General features: G+C 42.5%; 1 protein-coding gene across 3 annotated transcripts in view; it reads left to right on the plus strand.

The window, feature by feature from the left end:
* The window catches only part of luzp1 (leucine zipper protein 1), a 42866-nt gene that overhangs the window by 17939 nt on the left and 1845 nt on the right, over nt 1–23082 (plus strand). For all 3 annotated transcript variants that reach the window (XM_044048274.1, XM_044048273.1, XM_044048275.1), the window contains 4 exons: nt 12065–12424; nt 12550–14797; nt 15433–15980; nt 16383–16562. In XM_044048274.1, coding sequence (XP_043904209.1) covers nt 12293–12424; nt 12550–14797; nt 15433–15980; nt 16383–16562 — 3108 coding nt within the window. In that variant the 5' untranslated portion in view covers nt 12065–12292. The remainder of the gene's footprint in view (nt 1–12064; nt 12425–12549; nt 14798–15432; nt 15981–16382; nt 16563–23082) is intronic.

Raw genomic sequence — 23082 nt, forward strand, 5'->3', positions numbered from 1 at the left:
TGTAGTAATCAGGGATGAAAATACGTTAACTATATTTTGTAGTGTCAAAATAAAAAATAAAATATAGGCCTATATATGTCATGATCAGTTTCATGACTGAATCAGGAAACGTCCTTCATAACATAACATTTTGCTGATACAAAGAAACCATACATGCTCCTGAGCGTACAGTCACAACGCTGTGGTACGTGGGGATCTACACTATAGATGAGAAAGTGAGGAACAGCTGCTGACTCACCTGTCAGCTTAGCTGGTCGCTCTGCCCAAGTGAAGGAGCAGAGGAAGCATCGCAGTGTGACCTTGCGTGACTAAGAGTAAGTGTCATAATAATTGTCGTCGTGTTTGCATGTGCGGGCGCGGCTCGGTAAACATCCAAATGTCTTTGAACGAATAGCGTGTCACGCAATTATTCCCCCAAACTTTGGAATTTTTTTGGGAAAAAGTGAAAGCCCTACTTTAAGTGTGTGTCTTCCTTCACCTCCTCTCCTCATCATCCTTCTCCTCCTCTGCCCACCTTCTCCCCCTCCTCTTCCTCCTCCACCCCTCTCCTTCTCTTTGTGAGTCTGTTTCCTGTTGGGCACAAACGCCGGCGCCGCGCTTCCTTCCCTGTAGCCTCTAGTCACACAGGAGTGGCACATTTTTCGTATATATACACTGTACCGTGTATCTTCTTTAGCACATGGGTCAACACACTCGTACACATCAACATTATTGTTTATTGCAGCTTGTGTGAGCTTTTAGTTTTTATCGTGCTAGCCTCGAGATGGTATGTGACACGTACGTCTCCTCAGCTTTACGTTGTTTACGGTCAGTGTGTGTTCTCCTCATGTTGCATGTGAAGTGTTGAAGCATTGTGAAACAAGAAAAGGAGATTCTCTTCTCAGTGTCCCGCTTCTAAAAGCACATACATGCCATTTAAATTTAGGTTTCAGCTAAAGGAAGGAAGGAAGGAAGGAAAGAAGGAAATCATTTTTGTTGTCATTATACAACCGAAATTTCAAGGTCAGGTGGAGGGTTGGATCAGAGCCACTCCGACTGAGCACGCCGCCCCCATGGGATCAACCTGACTGAATGTGTCTAACATTCCAACATGTTTTGATGTTGCATAGTAGGGCCGCATGATTCTGGGAAAAAACTGAATTTTGATCATGATTCTCTGGCATGATTTTTTTCACAAATCTAAATGTTTATTGCGCTCAGGAACAAAGCATTGTCGGAGTGGATACGTAGCACATTTCCGGCGAATGTCACAGCAGAGCTGCATAAAGTCAGCAGAATTGAGCATGAGGAAGTAGGAAAATAAAACATCCATTTTACTTTTCAGAATAAAAGATCCCGTGTTGACACAACATCGTATTTCACTTTACTACATCACAGAGAGTCCTCGCATGTCCACTGTGCTCCGGTTAATTCGGTCGGTAGAAATACTGCTACCGTTTGTTGCGTTTACAACATTTACAGTGTATTTCCGTGCGGGAAGAACCCCCAAAAAAACCTAGTCTCCCGACTCCAGCTGTGCAGCTACGTGGAAGCGGGCGGACGTGAGACACAAGCAGTGTAAATTGGCGGAGCTGTGCAAATTAGAGTGCAGCACATCCATTCTGCAACCACTGTATTTACCCGGCAACAGTGAGTGCTATTTCCTTATTGGGTAACGGGTCGCTAATTCAAGACAGCTGTATGAAAGAACTACACAAAGCACTCCATCATCAGGACCCCTGCGGTGCTCAGTCACCTGAATGCTAACCTTTTTTCGACACAAGCTCGGGTCTGGTGGTTGTGTAATTCTTGTCACTACCACCTGGGTTTTCATCAACATTCCATTTTGGATTTATTTCTCTTTAGCACACACTTTCTTCTATGCTCTGTGCCACACTCACTCAGTGCCGCTGCTTGTAAACTCAACTGCAGACAGACTTCCACCTCCACTGAATCACGCGATGTAAAGGCTTCATATGTTGAGAGAGAAGGCAGCGACAAGGAAACTCCGAGAGGAAAATGGAATTGTTTATTTGCAATGCAGCTCACTGATAAATCAATAAAATGCAGAAGAATCGAGCGATTTTTCGTGCAGCCCTGTTACATAGTGTTATTTTAAAACCGATTCTCACTTAAAGAAAAAGTTGGACATTTTGGTAAAAACATGCTCTTTCCAGGCCAAAGCTTCATGTTTACCATGTACACAAAAGATCAGGTGTCTCAAACTCAAACGACCCGGGGGCCACTGAGTGACCAGTGTGGTCAGTAGGTCAGTGAAAAAGAGAAAGAGTTTGCTTTTATATGGAACAGTAACTAGTTCACAATATAAACATATTTATGTTGCAAAATGAATCTATTAATAAAACAGAAAACATACAGAAATTACTTTTGATATTAGATTAGATTAGATGTCTTTTAATGAAAAAAATGAACCAAGAGCCTTTTTTGTTTTGGTCGACCCCTTTAGTCATTTAGGCAAAGTCATTCTGTACAAATATTGACTCGGGTGTGTGGTATTTAAATTCTTGTTTGAATTGTTAACAGAACAAAGGGACACAGGTATTACAAGTGACCTATGTTTGTTTATTTATTTATTAGGATTCCCCATTAGCTAGTCTCCCTGGGGTCTAGCTTAAATACATACATTGACAAATCATATGGTACCAAAACAATGAAAATTAATGGACATTTAAATCATAATGTTATGATACACTAAGTTAAAGATAATGAAGAAAGACAAATAACACTAAGACATCACAGCAAAGCTGAATTATGCATGAGTAAAAAATAACCTCTATACAGAGCAGTTTTAATATTATGATATAGTCATATCTGTAATGTAATATATATAATGTCATAAGCAGCTCAGTTTATCCGTTTATTTCCCAAGTGTTCACATTCCAACTCATTATTCGCCTAAGACGACGGTCCGTATGAATGATCCATTATGCCTGTGTCACTTATAAACAACGTCATCATTTTACCTCTCGCTTCCTCTCCTGCCCTCCTCGTCTCCTCCTCCCCCCTCCATCCTGCAGCCAGTGCTGCATTCCCACTGCAGTAATCCACTCTGCATTGTGTGGAGTCACTGCGCTTGTCTCCCCACTCTGTCCCGCTCCCCGGTTTGTTTACCTCTCCGTCTTTTCTTTGCTTACCTTGCATCACTGCGCACACTTTGCTCTGCTCATTTGCTTCGTCTCAGTTTTTAGTGCTGCTGCCCCCCCCCCTTCCACTTAATACCTCATCAGAGAGCAACTGAGGTCTCCATTCAGCCGCAGCAGGCAGCTAATGCCAAGGCTCGGGCTGAAGCACTGACGGGCCCTGCCAACTAAACTCTGTGTGCATGTGTGCGTGCGTGTATATGCTGGGACACCACTGAATGAGTACTATGTCAAGCAGCCAGGCAGGAGGCGGAAAGACTGTATGTTGAGAGCTATTGATGTTTCCGTGAATCGACAGCATTTGTCCGGGGAAGATGTTGGCGGGATGTCACCACCTTCATACGCACTAAGAATAAACACAGGGTGATTAAGGGAGATGTAATAACGTTTAGAGGGCGATGACGGTGACAGAGACACAAGAGGAAAGAGATGAATGAGGGGCCATTGTCCTTGACCTTTAATGGAGGGATTGGTAAATTATATATAAATGGACCTTCCAGATCAGTTTCACACGAGCAGTTTCATTGCCAGGTACTAAATTCAGTTTATTGTGTGATTTCTAAAGGGTTTTATTCCTACAGTCACACATTTTGCTTGTTCCCTAGGTTGTGTTTTGGGCTTTACATTTTGTTTTTAGCTTAACTAAAAAAGTAAAGGTTGTGATGAAATGGGGGTGTAGGGTTATGGAAGAGAAAAGATTTCTGATGGTGATCCGATATGGAAATGGAAGGGCCATGGCAGAGGTTTGTGGACAATTGGGTCTTGTTATTGTTTGGATTTTGTTATGTGTGAAGAAGCATAGGGCAAGGTGAGGGGGTGGTGCCCGAGTCACGCATGCAGGAGGCGGGACAATGGTCCATTCACCCATTCACTTGCTGTGGATTCTCCTAGTAGTTTCTTCTCCTGCTGGGTTCTCACATGAGGTAACTTGGGCATTATCAAGAGATACAATTGGGGAGCTGGTAGGAGGATCTGTAAAGAGTGTCCGGAGTGACTTCTGTGGACATTTGCAGTCACACCTATAGTTAGGGCTGAAAGAATTGCACGAACCATCTAACTGCATGATTTTCTTACACATATTGCGACTGCAATTTGAGTTGCATTCAGCTTTTGCAATTTACTAATTGCATCGTTTCAAATTGTGATTTAGATTTGTACACGATTAAGTGCATCGCCCTGTCATGGTTCGCCTCTCGGCTTGGCTCTCGATTTACCGCTCCATCTACGTGTCTACCCTCAGTTATGGTCACGAGCCGTGGGTAGTGACTGAAAGAGCGAGATTGCCGATACAAGTGGCCGAACTGGGTTTCCTCCACAGGAGGTCCAGGCTCTCCCTTTTGAGATAGGGTGAGCTCAGTCAGAGTAGAGCCACTGCTCCTCCGCATCGAGTGGAGCTAGAGCAGGTGGCTCGTGCATCTGGTTAGGATGCCTACCGGACGCCTCCCTGGTGAGGTGTTCCAGGTATGTCCCGCAGGGAGGAGACCCCGGGGAAGATGACGTCTCTCAGCTGGCCTGGGATTCCACTGGAAGTACTCGATGTAGTGTCTGAGGAAAGGGTCTGGGCTGCTCTGCTGGAGCTGCTGCCCCCGTGACCCGACCTCGGATAAATGGTAGAAGAAAGATGGATGGATTAATTGTTCGGCCCTTCATACAGTCCTTCCAGGTAATCTCCAGAGAATGTTCAGACTACGGCGTAGGTCTGGAGCTCTCCGCTCTCAAATCTGTTTGCGGTGAATATTTATGGAGCGAATGTGAGGGAACCATAAGTATCACCTCACCAGGCGGGTGATGCATTTTCTCACATTTGAGGGTGTCTTCAGACACTCTCAAGTCTCTATCAGCGATAAAACTGCAGACACCGTCTGTGCTGCAATGTGTCGATGAGTTATATATTAAACTATGTGAGTGTAGATTTAAGTTTTTCAGTTTTACATTTCTAGAAATAGCTGTGAGCATGTGTACGTCCTCACACTTTCTTTACAGAAACCAGAGATTTGCGTTACTCACACCTAATTACAGACAATGTAATTGTTTTTTTTTGTTTTTTGGGAAAATGACATAACCTCAGTGGGTGCAGGTTATGAATGAGTCAGGTCAAGCGATTCTTACGTCATTCTTTGTTTTTAAATCAGAGTTCAGATCTTCAGTAGATCCTCTCCCTCTGCCTCGTCTCATTCTTTGTCAGCATGAGTCATATTTACTCAACAGAGACACGCCGACTTTCAGTTACTCAGTGTTGACTTGTTATGGTGACATGTTATGGTATCAGCGTCTTGCTCTCTCTCTTTATCGCTGTCTCTCTCTCTCTGTCTGTCACGCACTCACAAATTCCCCACGGTGCACTTCATCGTCGCACACACCTTCCACATATCCGTGTGCTCGCTGACTCATAAGGATTTTAGCTGACATCTGCTGATACCTGAGGGTTCCTGAACAGCTGTTGAACATTGCTTTAAATAGGTAACCAGTGTTTGTCCTGGCACAAACACGATGTATCCGGAGGTCAAAGAGTTTCTCCTCAGTCGCATGTAGCCTTAATAGTTTTCCTGAGGTTTTTTGGGTCCACATCACAATGTGTTTTTATTTGTGTTTCATAATTTCAGGGTTGGGCTGGGCAATAAGGCCGAACACGATGCTGCGATGAGTTCCTCATGAGCCAAACAAACCCGTGAACATAAGAGCATTTCACAAAAGTCATTATGTGTTATGTAAAATTAGTATTAAGTTTAAAAAGGTAAAAGTACTTTAAGAGAAGGACGTCCTCTGTGACTGGCTGACCATAGTCTGCCCTGTATCATATTATTATTCATGGAGTAATATAGAAGTGAGAGGTTTCTCTTGTAATTAGTTGATGTGGACTTAATGATTGTCGATTGATTTTTTTTGTGGGCTTCTTGTCATCTCGCTTTTCTAGTGCCATGTAGCTGCCTCCATCGCTTGTGGAGCGATGATAGGTTCAATCAGCATTAGACTTTTGTTTTTATTTAAAACTTACACATTTCAGTTCATTTTATCGTCTCCTATGCAGTTAAAAAAACCCAAAAAACAAATTTTTCCGAACCCTGATTCAGAACATCTCAGCACGGTTTGGCTCGGCTCTGGCATCAAACAACAAAATCTGCTCTCCCAATCAGGGCCTCCCTCCTGCCTCGCGTGGAGTGTTATACGCGTTAACGGTGTCGGTGGCCTCTGACCCCGGACATGTAGAGCAGCCGGCTGAGGACATGCCGCAGCGGAGTTGGGAAATATTTCACAGAAGGCTGATGGCGAGTCACACGGGACATACATCTGTGTGTTTACATCAATAACAAGAACGTTGCCCAACTTGAAGCCGATGCGGTTAAGACAAATAAAACCTTTAAAAAGGTCAGAGAGTGAGTAGCGACTCCAGTCATGGTCTGGATATTTGGGCATATAAGTTATGTGTATACAGTATAATGGATAATGGAAACGTTATACGAAGTATTGGCAACATGATCAGTGCAGACAACAGCGTTCTGTCAGTATATTATCTTGCACATGGGATTACATTTTTTAATTCTGTGTCTGAATATCTTCCAAAATACAGTATTTTCCTGCATACACTGTTTATTTTATCCACTCTTAGCTTCACTGATACAGATTATTTACAGCAAGTCACTTTCCTCTAACAACCCCGCGACCTGACTTGATTATACTCCATGTAATTTAGATGATTAGATAATAGTATCACCTGCTATGCTCGTAACTATGCACACAGTACTACAATTGATTCAGCTGCTTTTTGGGTCATCTCTGGTGAGTGCTGAAACAGAGCGCGGCACTGGAAAGATATTAGCAGGAACAAGGGGGAGCGGAGAGCACAGCAACCCTCTGCTTTGGTGAGCATCCATTTGGCCGAAGTGTACGATGTTCTATTACTCACTAGGTTTAACCTGCTCCAGATCTGCTTGGCTGCAGCACTGCCAGACGACCAGCTATCAACTGACCGGCCGGTATTTTGCGGGCGCTGCCATTCTAAAATAGAGCATTTAAGATCTTTTCCTTGCTCTGCATGTTTGATTGCAGTAACAGTGACTGGGGCATTTGTAATCCTTCTCTGTGCGCGTGCATGTCCTGATGAGGAACACGCTCTAATTTACTGTTCTTCCACCAAGAAGAGCTTTGATTTGGTTTCAAGTCGGGCTTCAAAGTCACGTCTTCAATCAGGTCATAAACGGAGAAGCCACACATTTTGCGTATGTGTAAAACTCTGCTGGGTCAGACACTATAACTCCATTTTCTCTCTCATCCTGCCATGCCCGTCTCACCCTTCCTTCCTCCTGTTTCTGGCAGTTCTCTACCCCCTCCCCCATGTTTCCCTCTCCCATCTTATTATGCCTTCTTGTACAAGCAAGAGTTTTTAAGCCCCTGCAACAGGACTCTTGATGGGGAGGGGAGGAGAGGGTTGTAATTTTCCTATGCAGCTTTTAAAATCAAACGGGCGATGATATTAAAGTTTATCTCTGGGCTGAAAGTGTGTAAAGTCTTACTGAAACTGAATACATTTACATTGTCCGTGTACATTTCATAATATTTATATAATCACACCCATATCCTACTTTTCCTATCTGCGTCACTATCATTTTTTCAGTAGAACTGCAAGTAAGAGTGAATGTCATTCTTTAAACGTCATCTCGTAAAATAAACAAGGTCACAAAACTGCAAAGAATTTGCTTCACAATGTTTACTTTCATAGAAGAGAAGCAAATAAAATTAAAATCTTAGTTGCTACAGCGTGAAGACAACAGTTGAACCCACTATTTCGCCACATGTTGATGCAATACTAAATAGAAAGCATCAAAATACACCTCAGTGTACAATACACATGTGTATTGTTGGAGTTAGCAGAAGCTAATTTAAGCCCTCTTTAATTAACGTGTCCATTTTTCCACTGAAACACTTCACTGCCTTTCAATTCTCTACAGTTTTTTTTCCAGAACTGCTGTAAAAAGAAACAAGAAATGGTAGCATGACAACCCAGGAAACGACAAACTGAACATTATGGGATGCCGTTTTGCTTTTTCTTGGAAAAATGGAAAAAGTCAGGCCAAGCATCAGGTCTCTCCACCATCTTGTGGCTTTCTCGGCCGTGCCAGCATCCATCCACACACACACGCAAACACACAAACACACACAGAAATAGCACTCATCACACACACTCAAACTAGCAGTAACTCTTTACATGTAGATGTGGTGCAGACATTATTAACAGCAGTTTATGGGGGCAGATGAGCTTCAGGCCCAAAACTTCCAAGCCTAAGTCAAGTGCAAAAACGAGGGGAGTTTCTTTCCTTCTTTCATTCTCTCCTTCATGGAGAGAACAGAATGTACTGAAGGCGGCAGGCAGGCAGGAAGAGAGTGGCTAAAGCCTTAATGATATGGTATATGACTGTGATTGTGTGTGTGTGTGTGTGCGTGTGTGCGTGTGTGGAGTGGATGTACTTCTACAACCATGTTTTACATCGTACTTCATTGAAGATAAAATGAAGAATCACCCCCTTTAGTTTTTTCCCTGCTTTCTCTTTTGTGTCCCTCATCCGCACTTGCATCTTTATCTTTCCTGTCAGTCTGTAGTGGCTCTCACTTTGGAATTATAGCAAGTGAAACATTCTTGTTTCCCCGCTCCAGTTATGCTCATTAATTCACATTTAGCAGTTCTCATAACGGGACGTTATGCATCAGTTTCCAAACTAGCGTTCCGTCTTCTCTGTCTACCACTAAACCACATATTCATTCAAATAGAGCTTGTTTCAATCTGCTAATGTATTGTTAAGAGTAGCAGAAGGGTCGCAAAGCATGAACGGTCAAATTGGAGATTACAGTCCAGGTTTCAGGAAGTGAAACGTGCCAGCATTAAACAGTGTTAGACTGAGCAGCCAGTCAGGTCGGGATTAGGGTTAAAACAGAGTGTTTTCAGTGGTTACTTTAGATAAACAATGCAATAGTTAAATAAGACAATTGGGTAAATGTGTTCAGGAACCGTTATCTCTGTGAATGAAATCATGTCCTATTGGTCCTGATCCACCTGATGCTTGGAGCAGAGCAAAGAAAAGTCTTAAAACATTCAAGGTCATTGTATGAACAAAACTCAGACATTGCCCTGGTTTGGAATGAGTTTCAGCACACAGAGGGTCTTGGATGGCCTGTTAGTGGCCTGGTTAAAAGCATTCAAGGCAGAGCAAGGCACTGGCAGTGCCCTGGTTAGTCTGTCAGCAGGAATGTGTCTGCAAAAAAAGGGGTCAGTTTCCCTTCCTCTCAGTCCCTACCCCCCTCCAGGTTTTCCATAATTGTCAAACAAAGCACAGAACAGGGGAATGGAACTGTTAAATTTGAGCCAAGTTCAGAATAGCTCAATAACCCACCTCTTACCTTACTTTTTCTCTCACTTTTCTTGTTTTTGACCCAACATGTCCCCATATTTGAGTTTGAAGAATGAAAATGTAATATTTAATATCTAAAGATGAATATTATCCTCCTGAATATTAGACTCATCTATGTGGGTCATGATATTAAATGGACCAAATTTGGCTTTACATCTCTCGATAATTTATCTGACTTTCATCTCTTACTTCTGCATGTTCCCTTCACTGGTTTTGTCTTCTCCTTTCCCTGTCTTACCCACCACAGTTCACATTCTTTCTAGTCTTGTCCTAATAGTAGCTAATGAGGCCCCAGACCTGCAATACATGAGTCAGGTATGTTGATTTGTTTGACAGAGGTGGGCTCTTGCCAGAGTCACTTTGCACGCACTACCACCCCCTTAAAAGCATCCACTTAGCCGTGCTGGTGTGTATGTCTGAGAGAGAGAGATGGAGGATAGAAAAGAGGGAGGCAACCAGAGAGCTGGCAAGGAAATAAAGGGAGAATGAGAGGAGAGGTAGGCAACCCGCCAAGACAGGAGTCAACCAAATACCACTCTTAACCAGGATGAGGCCCAACCAGAGTTGTTAAACGTAACGTTCAAAAATCATACGTAGGAATCTAAAACCCAACTGGAAATCTGTAAAAGCCAAAATTATTAAGAATGAATTTGAGCGATTGAATAATTGTAAGGGGAGCAGGGCAGTGGGACCACCAGGTCGAAAAAACAAAATCAATTTACTTTTATGTCCCAGTTTCACTTTCCCCCTTTAGGCAGATTGTACTTTTCTTCGTTTTTCCATTTGTTGAATGTTTCCCTGCGCTGCATCATGCTGTGTGATAGAGCTGTCATGAAAAATCAAACTGTAGCTGTTGAATTATTTTATCTTCAGTGAGTGTCTCCTGGTTTTTACTCCACCAGTGTTAGACCACCGCAAGAGGACAGAGAAACATTGGTAGAACATTCAAGTTAACAGGGCACATCTGGGCAAAGTTAATACAATACAAAATGACTTTATTGACTAAGGTGTTTTCCTATTCAGGAGGACAGCTGCGTTAGCTATGTTCTCTGTAAAATACATGCCCATTTGTCTTTTCCCCATACTCCTTAAATCCACACTCCTCCTCCTGTGAGCCTTGCCATGGTCTGAAAATAATCACTAGACCTCATAAAAGTAAAGAATAATTCAGCTTAACACTTCAGATAGTACTTCTTCATAAGGCAATTGTTGCCAGATTGACTTTCAAAGCTCATAGAGTCGGTTTATGTTCAGCAAGACTTCTAATGAATTATGGGAAGTGTGGTTTGGGCTTCTTTACACTAAATGAAATGAAAGTAAATGTATAAAGCAATGGTAAATTATACCTCGTTGTATACCATGGACACACAGTTTGTTTATGTACTGTAGATGAAAAAAGATTTGGTAAATTTATTGCTCTGGTTGGTGTTTTTACAGCGCTGTGGAAAGAAACTACAGTAGGCTACTTGTAGTGGTTTGAAGCTTTTGAAAGGGAGTCTGTGTGAATATGCTATACAAGAAGTAAAAGGAGACATGTCGTGGTGGTGTCCCTTGGCTGATAAGTGATGATGTGTGTTGATTGTGTTCTCCCCTCAGGTCGATTTTTTATTATTTTTTTTAACCTTCATGGTCAGTGGGGAAAGCTCAGCAGAATGAGAGGGGGAGGGAAGTAATGGGATTTAGAAGGAATAGATAAGAATGCCACCTGACTTATTCATGGAACAAAAGCATCCACTATTGCTGTGTACCACTTAGTGGCTGTAGAAACATAAATGTGACACAATTGTTGTAGCAACATTAAAAAAAAAGTCACAATTTATTGTTTTTATGTCAAATCTGATTTTGTGTTTAAGCTAAATTGATATGATATGTGCGTAATTATACCTAATGGTGTCGTAATTTAAACTGCTTTCTTATGCATCCTGAGTGACCATCGCTGATACGGGCCTGTGATGCGGTTACCATGGTGATGGCCATGTATGTGCACAGATGGGGGCATGTGAAGGAGGCTAGTGTTATTGAGATGTGCTGCTGTCAGCAGAAGCAGGCGGGCAAATCGATGCTGGACACGATATGTGTGTTTGTGTGTGTGTGTGTGTGTGGTTAATCTGGAAACCTCCATACTCCCACATGTGTGCTGTGCCGATCTCAGCTCCCTCATACGACAAGGTGACATGACAAGGTGAAATACATGGTGGTTCAAGGGCAAAAAGGAAGTCACTGGTAACTGGGAAATCCAGCATCTTGTCATATTTACACTAGATTTGTTTGTGTATGTGATGAATTGTGTTTTTATAGTATATGTGTTGGTGTGCTGTATGCTTCGTGACATATCAATTAGACAGAATTGTAAAAAACATGCCGTATTCGGACTGTGCTCATCTGCCACCGTGTGAAGTCGGCTCATCTGCAGTCTCTCATTCCTTTTCTTCACTTAACCAAACTGCACTTCTAAGAATGCAAATGACTGTCATTGTCAAATTAGGGATGATTAACTGTTGTGTCCTCTGTCCCCTCCTACAGATGACAGATTCACCAACTAAACACTACCCTGAGGGATCTTCAAAGTTTTAAACCGAGAGGCAACACAAGAAAACAAGGCAGGCTACCAAGAGAAAGGAGAATTTCCTCAAGAGCCTAAAGGACTTGCAATCACCACCACACAAATGTGGACCTCCCAAAACACTGTCATCAAATAATTTGAGTAACAAAACAAACACAACTCAGTATATTCAGTAAAACGTTGTAGCCATGTCTGATCATAAAGACATGACACATCGCCACTTGCGGCACAAGGTTCAGAGTCTTGGCCGAAGACTGGATGAACTTGAAGAAGCTACCAACAAGCTGCAGAAGTCTGAGGATGAGCTACTCGACCTGCAGGTCAGTATTTGTTCATTTTGAGGTGTTTTGTTTGATGGTGTGTTCCGTCAGAAGCATTTACTGGAGTGAGGGAGAACAGAAATGTGGTCCAAAGAATAGATTACTGAACTCTTCTACTTCCACAGGATAAGATCATCCAGGCTGAGGGCAGCAACTCGTCCCTGCTTAGTGACATTGAGGCCCTGAGGAAACGTCTCCTGAGGATCCAGGGTAAAGATGAGGAGGTCCGTAAAGCAGAGGACCTCTGTCGCACGGTCCGAGAGAAACTGGAAGAAGAGGAATCCCTTACAAAGGAGCTCAAGGCAGAGATTGAACATCTTCAAAGGAGAATGGCCGAAATGGAGAAACTAGAAGAAGCTTTTGGGAAAAGCAAATCTGATTGCAGCCAACTCTGCCTCAACCTAAATGAGGAAAAAAACTTGACCAAGAAGCTGTCGTCTGAGCTGGAGACTCTAAAAGCCCGCTTGAAGGAGATGGAGGGGTCTGAGACAAAGCTGGAAAGAGCCGAGAAGGCTTTGGCTGTGGAGCTAGAGAAACTCAAAGGTTTCGCCCATACATTTGAAAATGAGCGTAAGAGGCTACTAGAGAAACAGAGGGAAGACGAGAAGGTTATTCTGAAGCTGACAGAAAAACTGGAGCACCAGAAAAATCGCCTAGGCATGTCGGCTGACCCTGGTCGGGCAGATTTCATGCGGTCACGCATTGAAGATGAGCTGTCATCGACGGGGCTCCTCACAAGTAAACACAAGAAGAACCTTGACTTCTTCAAGTTGCCTGAAGACAACATTGGTATTGTGAACAAATCTGAAAATGAGAAGAACAGTGGTCTTGATGGCTCAGGACAGGAGGACAACAAAGTAAAGGAGTTGACACAAGAAGTGGAGAGGCTGAAGAATCGCCTCAAACAGCTAGAGATAGTGGAGGAAGATTTGAAGAACTCGGAGTCCAAAAATGGAGAGCTGCACGACAAGTTCCAGATGGAACAAAACCGTGCCCGCCAGTTGAGTGAGCAGGTGGAACAGCTCAGGACGCAGCTGGGCGGAAAAGGTGGGATTGGAGGAAATGGGTCCAGTAACGTGGATAAACATGGCAATGGAAGCAGTAACATTTGCCTTGCTAATGTTGTGGAGAATGGCAAAGCTGAGAATGAGGAGATTATTGTGAAGGGTAGTTTCAGACAGGAGAAGCCTAAATATAGGAGTCCTGCAACTTACTCCGAACCAAGCTCCTCCAAGCACAGGAACAGAGAGCATTCTCCACAGCATAAAAGAGAGAACAAGCTGAGGAGCAAAGAGCTGAGCCAGTCTGAGGAAAGCTCTCCTCAGTCTGTGAGGAGAGCCCTCAGTCCTGCTCCCAAGAGCAGGAGGACACCCAAAACTCCAAACACTGCAATATTATCAGATAACGGAATAAGAGACACAGGACGAGGAACTGAGGAGAAAACTAGAGGAGCCACTTTTAGTTCTGTGAATGCATCTTCTAGTGATATTAAAAAGATGCCTGTTCTGAGTCGCTACCCTCCAGCTGCTAATGACCAGAAGCCTCTGAGGACAACTCACAAACAGCCTGATGTGGAGACAAAAAAGAGCAAAGTAGAAAAGTTTTCAAAAAAGTATATTGGTAGTGATAGTGAGTCAAACAACTCAGATGTAGTGCCTGATATCTCCAGCAATATCATCCCTGCACTAGAGAAGGACACAGCGTCTGCCTCCGATCAGGAATCACTAGACCAGGTTCAGGAATCTGTCTCCTCCACACTGTCCAAAGCCAATGGATCGTACACAGCTTACAGATCACAAGTCGGTCCTCTGCAGACCAGTGACCAAGGTTCTGAGGGTCACTCCTCTGCCTCGGAAACTGAATCTACTGGGTCAAGGCCTTCTGAACCAGAACCTGTGCCTGAGACAACTTCTTCAACCACGAGCAGTAGGACTACAGCTTCTAGATACGCTAGATACACCCATGACATGCAATCAGAAGGCTCTTCCTGTCGCAGTTCGTTCGATGAAGAGCTCCACAGCAGAGCACCGGTAGCAGATGGGGGCCATCAGGGGCCTACACACACGCTGTCAGGGCTTGAAATCCAGCGAACGTGCAGCCCACGTGAGGCACTGAGGTCAAGAGCCGTCATCAAACCTGCCATTGTTGAAATTGACAGGAAAGAAATGATGATCTCGGAACCTCTGTCTACCAACGGCAAACCCAAAATCTCCACCAAACCAGTCGTGACCACAACAAGTAAGATGACCAGTACTATAACCATCTATCCCAATGACCCGTGCTCTTCGAGAACCAGCAGCCGCAGCAGCAGTGTGTGCAGTGAACCCATGTCTGTCAGAGAGCGGCACACTTCCACCAGTAATATCCTCATAGGTGAGTTATAGCAAAGCATGCACCGGGTTTCCTTCTGTTAACACCTTAGATTCTTTATTGGCTCACACAGTGTGTAGTCATGGAACTGTAGAAGTATTTTTTTTCCATATATTGATGTTATATAATTAGACTGGTAGAACAATGCATTCAAATTTGAAAAAAAACAACAACTTTGCTCTAGTTTTATGGTTGCACTTCATTCAGATCATTTGGAAAGAAAAACTTGCTGAAAGGTTATTTCCCGTTTTTTCATGGATTAGTATTAGTATGGATTAGTAGAGTACCACATGATGAATTATATTAAATATATACGTATATTAATATAATATAAATTATATATTGCTCATATGTATCTATGTATGTATGTATCTATGTATGTATGTATGTATATATATATATATATATATATATATATACATACACATATATATATTTATAAAATTTATCATGTGGTACTCATGTGGAAAATTTCATTCTCATGGATGAAATAAACTCTGCATGCTTATTATGCTGAAACTTAATAGATACCACTTGCATGGCAGTTTGAACTGAGGAGGATATTAGATTATGTTTGAATCCATGCAAAGGTTTTGTTTTTAAAACGTCTAAAATGTTTTTTTTTTACTAATTGGCAGGCCACAGCAGCGAGCACCATGGCAGTATTTCCGTCCCATATGAAATCTCCATCCCCAAAAGTGAGATCACTTTGCGATCGTGCCAGGACCAGGACTGTGGGGCAGATGAACTCAGCGATTCCTCCTCCTTAAGGTCCGAACTCCACAACACATCCAGAGTGGAGACAAATGCCAGTCATGTGTGCAGCAATTTCAGCGTCAGGTCCCCGGACCCCACATCCGACTCAGAGTCGGTCTTCGAGAGTAGCAGCAGCACCACCACGGTCACCAGCTGGAGGAGCCAGCACTCTCATGAAGGCAGTTTACCCGACACCAAGAATGTGACCGTGAGAAGCACCTGGAGAACCAGAGACTCTCCTTCGGTGGAGGAGACGGGCCGAGGGAGAGGGGCTGCTCGGAGGATGACCGACGGAGGGTCTGAAGATGAGGCTGAAGCTGCGACAACGTGGAGAGCTTACAGGGCGATGACATTTGACACCGAAGAAGCGATGAACAGTGTTGGCGGGAATGCTGCGGCGCAGAAAGGAGCCAAGCCGTCGCCAGCAGAGGTGAGACGGCAATGACATTACAAAGTTGTTAAATTGAAACAAAGGTGTTAACAGTGCAGGTCACCTGCTGATTTTAGAACGTTTTAAGTCCTGCTCTTGCCCCGTGTTACTTAACTGACCACTTATACACCTCCTTACTGGTCTTTTTCATATGTAGGTTTAAACGGAAGAGCGATGAGCATTTTCAGTTTTCAGGGTTCCTGAAGTTCTGATGCCGTTTTTAAATCACTCTTGAAATCTCACTTATTTATGATGGCTTTTCATTGATTTTAACGAAGATTTTCACTTTTTTGTTCTTTCTATGCTGTTCATTTTTTTTTGTATGTTCATTTTATGGTTTGCTGTTGTGCCGTTTATTACTAGTAGTATTATAACACAATGTCGCTCTGTTTTACATTCTAGGTGTACATGCGTCGGATCAACAACGTGGTTAGTAGCACCAGGGAAGTGGAGGAACCAGCGTCACGCAGAGGCAAGCACTCTCAGATGCCCTCTGTGGAAACAGGAGGCATGGGGCGGACCGTCCCCCACGCACCAGTGACCTCTCAGTCCTGGGGACGTTCATACACACAACAACCAGTGGTAGGTTTTTTTTTCTTTGGAAGAAAAGGATGATAGAAATGATTATGCTCCTAAAAATAATAACTTCCTCTTGTTCCAATCAGGTCTAGAAACATATGTGCAAAAAACTAAACAGCAAATTGCCAAAATGTGGTTCATAATTTTACTTTATACACATGGTGTTGAACTTGTTGGTACTGCATATTAAGTATATATATAAAAAAAAAGGTCTCAGTCAGATAAGAATGTCTGTACAGGTGGTGATTATGGTCTGCAACGCTCTGCAAGTGGTTTTGTCTTGAAGATAAAAGTTCAGAAAGGGCACACCAGAGCTTAGCTCCTGGTGTGTCCACTTTGCATGCAAGCTCAGCTTGTATTTTTCCCTGACGCCAAACTCTGCAACTTCAGGCTTAGCACAGCAGTTCTGCAGTGAGGACAAAGAGAAAAGGGTGGGACAAAAAAAAAAAAGAGGAGAAGAGGGAGGATGGAAATGAAAAAGACTTGAACAGGGGGAAAAGAAGTTCAGGAAAACCTCACGGAGGAGAAAATAGCTTTCTTGTATTTAAATGCAGGACCGCATTACAGCGTACTCCTGCAAAGAGCACGTATCTCGGATTTTAATAATTGGAGTGTGAAAGTTTATACTAGTCACCACAAAAGTGAAGTGTTAACTACTAATGGGCTCCAGTATTAAACTATTCTTATATAATGTAGTGTCAAATGACTGTTTGACTGCTGTCACTTTGACTTAACTAGGCTGGACTAGAGAGGCCTTTGGGTAAAATACTACTATAAATAAACTGGATGTTGCCAAGGAGACAGACAGACAGACAGACAGACAGACACACACACACACACTAATGTATCTGTTGTCTCATCAATCATCTTTGGCCTCCCTTGCAATCAAGGTCAATAATGCCATCTGATATTTGTAAAGGTTTTTTCCAGTTCACAAAAATGATGTAGATGACTTAACGTTTATACAGCTCAATGCAACTAACAAACATTATTATCATAATTTCTGCATTAAAATATGTAAATATGACTCGAATAATAGTATATATTTTTGAGTAGTTCACTTGGAATGCTTCCATCACTCTTTAAATTCATAGAAACCTGTATTTCTATAGAAGGCAACATAGTGACATCACGCTTAACGGCGCTGCTGCAAGGTTTCACACAGGGTTTTAAATGCTCAAAATGCTTGTGTCCTCAAGAAAATGTCAGAACTCTTCAGTGTGAAGCCACACATCTGCTGCTCCTACAAATATTTCACAATGAAAGCCTTGTTGGAATAAATTTTTTTAAATACTTGTGTTTGAGACACATGTGACATATAGACGTTGACCTGACGTTATAGTGTTTTTTAAAAAGCTGGTCATTGTGTGGCGTATGCAACTTTAAAAAAACAACAACTGAAGATCTGTCATTTAATCAGGAAGTGACTTAATCATGTTGCTTAAACCAGGTCAACTTTATTGTTTTGAATACCCGTGTTAAAACATGGCAGCCCGGCCCTCTTTCCTCTGCCTATCGACGCGTGAAAACAAAATGCTTGGCTCACGTATGACCCTCGCAGAACAATAACATTTTCTGAATTGCAACAATCTCACGTTTTGATAAAATAAAGATATCACTCGACAACGGTTTACTGCTGCTCGTCAGAATGCTATTACGGACAAACTGGTACGCTTTATTAGCAAAGACATGAGACTGATTAACATCTTGCAGGGGTCCGGTTTCAAAGACTTCAACGATCACAGAGGAACATTGACAGCCCTGATTTCAACCAATAATAGCCAACCTCTGCCTTTTCATCTGTAATGACTGGGCCACACTAGATGATCCTGTTTTCTCTACACTCCAAACAAATCTGACTAAATATCACACTCAAAAATATATTTTCAGATTGTTTAAAGACTTTAGTTGTACTGTTACGTGTAATAGTTGCATTCATACAAAACAAAGACGATAGACACAGTCGCTGAAACCTTCAGCTGGGGCCTACAGCCTCCATCCTCTCATTAACCACAATGACCTTGATGTAATCTGTCTGTCATTGGTCACGCCAGAGTCTCTTACTCCGCCCCTTCTCCTCAAAACGACTTCAAATACTGCATGTGGGGAGCTGGTGTCCGGGTGAACAACAGTGTGTTGTAGCAGCAGCTTTGTTTTCAGGGCAGGTTCAGTAGAGTCCTGCTCTTCTCCTCCTCCTGACCCTGTTTTACATTTACTCATCTCTGGTTTACACTAGAAATTAAATACCACTGAAGTGGTAAATCAGCAGCGGCCTGATAAAGTGCTGATGTTTTGTCACTCCATCAGTTTTTTTTTTCTTTTTATCAGCCGTGTGCTTTGTACTTTAATATGGGGATTTCCTAAACCCACTTGTTTGACTGTGGTGAAGAAAAAGCTTATCCGTCCTGGAGCTTCATGTAAAAACTGACCATCTCATTTGGACCAAGAAGTGCTACGGTGCAAAAAAAAAAACAAAAAACAGCATACTTTGGATCTTTGGATGGTAACCGTGCTTTGAAGCATGTGTTGGAGCACGGCCGCTCGTCTTGGTTTGGATTTTCAGAACATTTCATCGGTCTGAAAAGCATCCGTTCCCAAGAGGTTTGGATAAATACAGCTGTCGTTAGGACAGCGGGAGGTTGGGATTACTTTGTGATTGCAGTGTCGGAGGTTGAGAGATATTATTATTATTATTATTACAAGTCTGCAGATGGAGGCTTTAAGTATGATGGGAGAGGAATGTCGCCAGTCATTATGAAGCAACATCCCATTGATCATTTTTCACTGGGTATTTGTGCTTCTTGGCTAGACTGCGATCCATTCAAGATTCAGTCCGCGGTTAAACAGCAGCTGTTAATACAGTATATGATCGTGATCGCACCGTATGTAGTTATTGTTTAAGATTTGAATCCTTATCTCTGAGCATAAAAAAGCTTTGGTTGAACAGAAGGCGTGACCTTTTCACATCAGAAGCTTTGTCTAATGCGGAGACTTGAATCCGCTCAGTATCAGAAAGACTTTATTGATCAAGAGTCATTAAAGAGGAGACTCGAGAAATACCCTGGAGCATATTGATTATCTTCCATTTCAATGTTATTTGATTGGGAGTTGTATTTTTGAATACTGTTAAAAGGTCATGGTTGTATCAACATGGCCTGAATCCATAGATGCACTTTAACGTTGACACTTTTGCTTTTGCTTTATCCTCATCGTCGATATTGGTGCCCATTTTTAGCCACAAGGGATCGGATAAATCAGATAAATCATGCAGGTATTCATGTTCCCCAGGGGATGAAACCTTTAGCAATCCCTTAGTCTTTGGCCTTTCTTCTGATTGTCACTTGAATGTTTTATTGGACTGTTTTTAACCCTCTTATGATCACCATGATAACCAGGCCGTCTGGATTTAGTTTGATTTTATGGCTGTAGAATTGTCAAAAGAGTTCTTCTGCTCCTCTATCCAAGATAACTTCAACTCTCCATATCTGGCAGTTATTCAACCGTTTAGGAAGAACGGTACCAAGAATCTGATGGCACAAAAGTGTGATGCGATGGTGAATCTCGTCTGTGATTGGATGGTCGTTCCCACGGAAGTTCTGAGTTTCTACCGTATTCACAAGTATATGAGCGCAAAGCTTTCTGGTTTATCTGCTTTCTGGTAGTTTTTGAATTTTTAGATATCACAAATGTGAGTTATGGTAATGAGAAGTGTGCGTGACAAATCCTGTCGGCGACAACAGGACGGTAACAGAAGGGTTAGTGAAGGTTGTGGTGAAAAGAAGATGACCATTCTTTTTTATTTATCCAATGAAATATGTATGTATACTGTATATATGAAATGTCTCAACATCTACAAAGCTTTTCATTATTTGCAGAGATAATGATTTTGAAGCAGCAAAAGAGAAACAATTACAAGTACGGGATTATCATGCACTATCATGAACTATGGTGCACAAGTATTACAGGAATACTTCACCGATTAGCATTTAGCTTTGTATTATTAGGATAGGGGTAGTATTTTTAGAAGATTGTGCTTCCCAACCTCAGTTTCCCCTGAGTTGAGAAATATCTTCATTCTTTTCTTTGTTACGTGCCCACCAGTGACACTTGGTCTTGGTAGCGTAACTGTTAGCAAAGATGGCGGACACTGTTTACATTCTGGGAATGAGGTCCCGTCTCCCTACGAGTGGGTCTAAAAAGTTGGACCAAGTGTCACTGGTGGGCACGTAACAAAGAAAAGAATGAAGATGTTTCTTTACTCAGGGGAAACCGAGGTTGGGAAGCACAATTTTTCAGAAATACAAACCCTATTCTAGTAATACAAAGCTAAATGATAATAGGTGAAGTATTCCTTTAACTACACTGGAAAATGAAAATGGTTCAACAAACTTAAGCACAAATTATTTGAATCAATGAATGATTGATTCATTTGTGCAACCATTTAAGGTGGGGTTTTTTTATCCATCAACTTTTAAATCACACCATTACTTTTGTTTGTGACCAACTACGTCCAAACTCAATTCATGTTCAGGACGCTGCCTTAACATCGTGTTAAGTCTTTCCTGACAAAAGTCCTTGGTGAAGGGAAACGCACTCAGAGCTTCGTTCTTATATGATTTAGTGTAAATACGTCAGCGTCACCTCAGAGCACAGGACAGAACAGAACGGCATTGTAGTCCTTCCTCACTGCTGTAGCTGAAGGAAACCTCAGCCCTGTGCATGAATGAGCTGTGAACTTATGTTTGGCTGAGGACAGCGGGGCCGATGTGGCTCATGAGCGAGATACCATAACATCCTTTGTTGAATCAAAGACCAGTGGCAGCTGGAAGGTAAAGTTTTGGGATCCATGTGTTCAGTTGATGTGAACTGGACAGAAAGAGAGCCTCTGGAACATCAGAGAACAATAAATTAAAAGCTTCTATCAATCATAATCATCATCTGGGCTAATAAAACTCACAATTTTTACCATTTCAGTGTCCTGAGCACAATCTTACTAGAGAGCAGATTTAAGAGTTTGACCTGGCAAGAGTCAGAGCACTGGAGATGTAGTTTTTCTCTGACATTCTTTTTGTGTTATTTCTTAAATAGGTTGGCTTTCGTTCTGGATATTGAAAGAGTCGTCTCACTGTTTCTGTTCTAATTTTCCAAGTGAGGACTTGTTTCTAGTCATGCAGCTCAAGAGTGCATGAGGGGAATATTAAGTAAGACAGACTTTAAGAGTGGGCATTTTTTTGCTGAGAAATAAAAGAGTAGATCCAAGCCAGTTAAATTTAGACAAATTTAGCTTCTGGCGGTTTTTATTACAAACCTCTCTCGTCTCTCCTGTCTTTATTAACTTCCGATTCATTTACCTCCGATGTTGCAATGTGTTGAATGACGTAAAGGCTTCTGTTGGGTGGAGGAGGAACACTGGAAGTGCATCACATGGCAACCTTCTGAGAAACTCCGGGCCCTGCATCCAGCAGCTTACCATAGAAGGAGAGCATGCCACTCTGCCATTTCCTCCCCTAGTGACTGGAGCAGGAAGTGACCGCATTGACCACGCCCCTTTGGCAGGGTCCACTGGTGACTGATTTCCTGTCTGTTACCCCAGGAGACTGAGAAAGGCAGTCCAGCAGGGCTCCATTAAAGCCAATTAGTGAGAATGCATTCTAAAAGTGCTTCAGAAGCCAACTCCAACCCACCAAATGTCACTAATTATGGTGCTTTTTTTAAAGCTGAAATTACAGGAGCTGGGTGCCGTTTCTGTGCGCCGTAGAAACTGCATCGTCATCTAACTCTCACTTTCTTAGAGCGGGGTTACTGAGGTTATGTGAGGGAAACGTGCTGTTGCAGCTACCACAGACTAGTAACTTGGGGTTTGTTTTCTAGTCAGCCCACCAAATTATAAATCTCTCAGTTTGGGGTATGTTTGGGGCTTTTTTCCTTTTTTTCCTCTCTCGGGGATTTTTCCCCTGGCACAAGACTACACATGGCAGACTTTCCCTGTCACACACCAGTTAACATAAACAGCATGCATTAAATGCCCACATATTACGAAAAAGAATCCAAACATGGCCCAAAACCGTCTAAACAAAATGCCCAGAGCTCCAGTACACAACTCCAGAATGTGGGAATGAACTCGACTCTGTTTGCATTTCTCACCAAACTTATGGCAAACATACAGAGTGTACGAGCTAAACACAAGTCCTGAAACAGCTCTCTATAGCGACACGTGCGGCTGTAAATGGACTCCGGCCTTATCTCTGTGCTTGAGGTTCCTGTTTCCAGGTTTCTGTTGAGCACCAGTGCAAATGAGACTTTGAGCAGCAGCAGCAGCAGCATCTATTTGTGTGTCAGTTTCAGAGTGAAGCAACGCTCATATACGAGAGACCTAGCTGGTCATTTGTTGACTTCAGCAGACTCCACTCTGTAAATCTGGGTCACAAATCTGGGTCTTTTTACTGTAATGCCACTACACCACCTTGCATAATAGTGGCTTCAAACACAAAAAAGCTTGTTTAAACTACCAATTCATCCGTGA

The sequence above is a fragment of the Solea senegalensis genome, linkage group LG16 (genome assembly GCF_019176455.1).
Source record: "Solea senegalensis isolate Sse05_10M linkage group LG16, IFAPA_SoseM_1, whole genome shotgun sequence".
Classification (NCBI taxonomy): Eukaryota; Metazoa; Chordata; class Actinopteri; order Pleuronectiformes; family Soleidae; genus Solea; species Solea senegalensis.